The sequence below is a fragment of the Gopherus flavomarginatus genome, chromosome 1, assembly GCF_025201925.1.
Source record: "Gopherus flavomarginatus isolate rGopFla2 chromosome 1, rGopFla2.mat.asm, whole genome shotgun sequence".
NCBI lineage: Eukaryota > Metazoa > Chordata > Testudines > Testudinidae > Gopherus > Gopherus flavomarginatus.
In genome coordinates, this window is record NC_066617.1 from 4778448 (window position 1) to 4781970 (window position 3523).

The 3523-nt window shown below is 46.7% G+C and overlaps 1 protein-coding gene across 1 annotated transcript; it reads left to right on the forward strand.

Annotated features, from left to right (window-relative positions):
• Nucleotides 1-244: 244 nt before the first annotated feature.
• Nucleotides 245-712, forward strand: LOC127032871 (claw keratin-like). Its single transcript, XM_050920467.1, has one exon. The coding sequence runs from the start codon at nt 245-247 to the stop codon at nt 710-712; it is 468 nt and encodes a 155-aa protein (XP_050776424.1).
• The last annotated feature ends 2811 nt before the right edge of the window (nt 713-3523 follow it).

Sequence of the window (3523 nt, forward strand, 5' to 3'; positions counted from 1 at the left end):
CATTTTAGTTGCTCTGTTCTGAACCTTTTCTAATGCCACTACATCTTTTCTCAGATGAGGAGACCACATCTGTACGTAGTATTCGAGATGTGGGCATAGCATTGATTTCTTTAAGAGCAATAACATCTTCTCCTTCTTATTTCCTATCCCCTTTTTAATGATTCCTAACATCCTCTTTGCACTTGTACAGTCTTTTGACTCTAGTCTCTGTTGTGCGTTTCAGGTTTACCTCTACCCCAGAAAGATGACTTTGTCCAGCCTGTTCTATCCAGAATGCGGGGTGGCCCGGCCCTGGCCGGTCACTGGTGCCGCCAACCAGCCATACGTTAGGCAATTCCCTGACTCCGAAGTGGTGATCAGACCCTCACCGGTTGTCGTGACCTTTCCAGGAGCAATTCTCAGCCATTTCCCTCAACACAGTGCAGTGGGAGCTGTAGGAGCACCTGTGGTCAGACCCGGTTACGGAGGCTCATTCGGTTGGGGGGGCTATGGAGGCCTTTACAGAGGATCGTACGGTTTAGGCGGATATGGTGTTTACGGAGTATTGTACGGTTTAGGCGGATATGGTGGTTACGGCAGCCGTTATGGTTATGGGGGATTAGGCTGTTATGGGGGACTAGGTGGTTACCTGGGTGGTTATGGTTACGGGGGACTAGGTGGTTCTGGGGTATCTTGCCATAGGTACCTCAGTGGAAGCTGTGGGCCATGCTAATGCCAGCAGCAACATCCATGGAAGAAGGAATGAATTGAACAGCAAGATACAGATTCACCCCTGATCTTTTGGGCATGGCTTTCAGAAGTGCTGGGCAAACAGAGCTCCAGTTGAACTCCGTGGAGCTGTGTGTGCTCAGCACCTTGGGCTGACAGCCGTGCTGCATTTCATAGACTCATAGACTCATAGGTCAGAAGGGACCAATCTGATCATCTAGTCTGACCTCCTGCACAAGGCAGGCCACAGAACCCCACCCATCCAATTTTATACAACCCCTATCCCAGGACCGAGTTATTGAAATCCTCAAAAATGGTTTGAAGACCTCAAGCTGCAGAGACACCACCAGCAAGCAACCCGTGCCCCACGCTGCAGGGGAAGGCGAAAAACCTCCAGGGCACCTGCCAATCCGCCCTGGAGGAAAATTCCTTCCCGACCCCAAATATGGCGATCAGCTAAACCCTGAGCATGTGGGCAAGAGTCACCAGCCAGCACCCAAGAAGGAGTTCTCCGCAGCAACTCAGTACCCATCGCATGCAACATCTCCCCGCAGACCATTGAGCAGACCTGTCTGGTGGTAATTCAAGATCAATTGCCCAAATTAACGATCCTATCATAACATCCCCTCCATATACTTATCAAGCTTTGTCTTAAAGCCAGGAAAGTCTTTTGCCCCTACTACTTCCCTCGGAAGGCTATTCCAGAACTTCACTCCCCTAATGGTTAGAAACCTTCGTCTAATTTCAAGTCTAAACTTCCTAATATCCAGTTTATACCCATTCGTCCTCGTGGCTACATTAGTACTAAACTTAAATAATTCCTCTCCCTCCCTAACGTTAACCCCCTTGATATATTTATATAGGGCGAGCATATCCCCCCTCAGCCTTCTTTTGGCCAGGCTAAACAAGCCAAGCTCTTTGAGTCTCCTTTCATAAGGCAGTTTTTCCATTCCTCGGATCATCCTCGTAGCCCGTCTCTGAACCTGTTCCAGTTTGAATTCATCCTTCTTGAACATGGGACACCAGAACTGCACACAGTATTCCAGATGGGGTCTCACCAACGCCGTATACAACGGTACTAACACCTCCTTATCCTTGCAGGAAATACCCCGCCTGATGCATCCCAAAATCGCATTTGCTTTTTTAACAGCCGTATCACATTGGCGACTCATAGTCATCCTGCTATCAACCAGTACCCCAAGGTCCTTCTCTTCCTCCGTCGCTTCCAACTGATGCGCCCCCAACGTATATCCAAAATTCTTATTATTAATTCCTAAATGCATGACCTTGCACTTTTCACTATTGTATTTCATCCTATTCCTATTACTCCAGTTTACAAGGTGGTTCAGATCTTCTTGAATAGTATCCCTGTCCTTCTCCGTGTTAGCAATACCCCCCAGCTTCGTGTCATCCGCGAACTTTATTAGCACATTCCCGCTCTTTGTGCCAAGGTCAGTAATAAAAAGGTTGAATAAGATCGGTCCCAAAACCGATCCTTGAGGGACTCCACTGGTGACCTCCTTCCAGTCCGACAGTTCACCTTTCAATACGACCCTCTGGAGTCTCCCCTTTAACCAGTTCCTTATCCACCTTACAACTTTCATATTCACTCCCAGCTTTTCCAATTTAACTAACAGCTCCCCGTGCGGAACCGTGTCGAACGCCTTACTGAAATCTAGGTAAATTATATCTACCGCATTTCCTTTATCTAAGTAATCCGTCACCTTCTCAAAGAAGGAGATCAGATTGGTTTGGCACGATCTACCTTTAGTAAATCCGTGTTGCAATTCGTCCCAATTACCATTGACCTCTATGTCCTTAACTACTTTCTCCCTTAAAATTTTTTCCAAGACCTTACATACTACAGACGTCAAGCTAACAGGCCTATAATTACCCGGATCACTCTTTTTCCCTTTCTTAAAAATAGGAACTACATTAGCAATCCTCCAGTCATATGGCACAACACCTGAGATTATCGATTGCTTAAAAATTCTCACTAACGGGCTCGCAATTTCACGCGCCAGTTCCTTTAATATCCTCGGGTGGAGATTGTCCGGGCCCTCCGACTTCGACCCATCGAGCTGTTCAAGTACGGCCTCTACCTCAGTTGCAATAATATCCACTTCCATATCCACATTCCCGTTTATCATCCCTCCATCATCGCAAGGTTCCTCACTAGTCTTATTAAAAACCGAGGCAAAGTACTTGTTTAGATGTTGGGCCATGCCTAGGTTATCCTTAACCTCCATTCCATCCTCAGTGTATAGCGGCCCCACTTCTTCTTTCTTTGTTTTCTTCTTATTTATGTGGCTGTAGAACCTTTTACTATTGGTTTTGATTCCCTTTGCAAGTTCCAGTTCAATGCGGCTTTTAGCCTTCCTCACTTTATCCCTACATGTTCTGACCTCAGCAAGGTAGCTTTCTTTACTGATCCTGCCTTCCTTCCACTCCCTGTAAGATTTCTGCTTTTGTCTAATCCCCTCTCTGAGTTGCTTGCTCATCCAGTTTGGCCTGCAACTCCTGCCCATGGTTCTTTTCCCCTTTCTCGGGATGCAGGCTTCCGACAGTCTCCGCAGCTGCGACTTAAAGTAATTCCAGGCCTCCTCCACATTTAAATCCACTAATTCCTCCGTCCAATCCACTTCCCTAACTAATTTCCTTAACTCTTTAAAATTAGCCCTCGAGAAGTCAAAAACCCTAATCGCAGATCTACATTTGTTTATCCTTCCATCTAGTTTGAACTGAATCAGCTCATGATCACTCGAACCAAGGTTGTCCCCTACCACCATTTCTTCTACGAGGTCCTCACTGCTCA

Coding starts and splice junctions, on each gene's coding strand:
- LOC127032871 (XM_050920467.1), top strand. CDS start 245: ATGACTTTGTCCAGCCTGTTCTATCCAGAATGCGGGGTGGCCCGGCCC.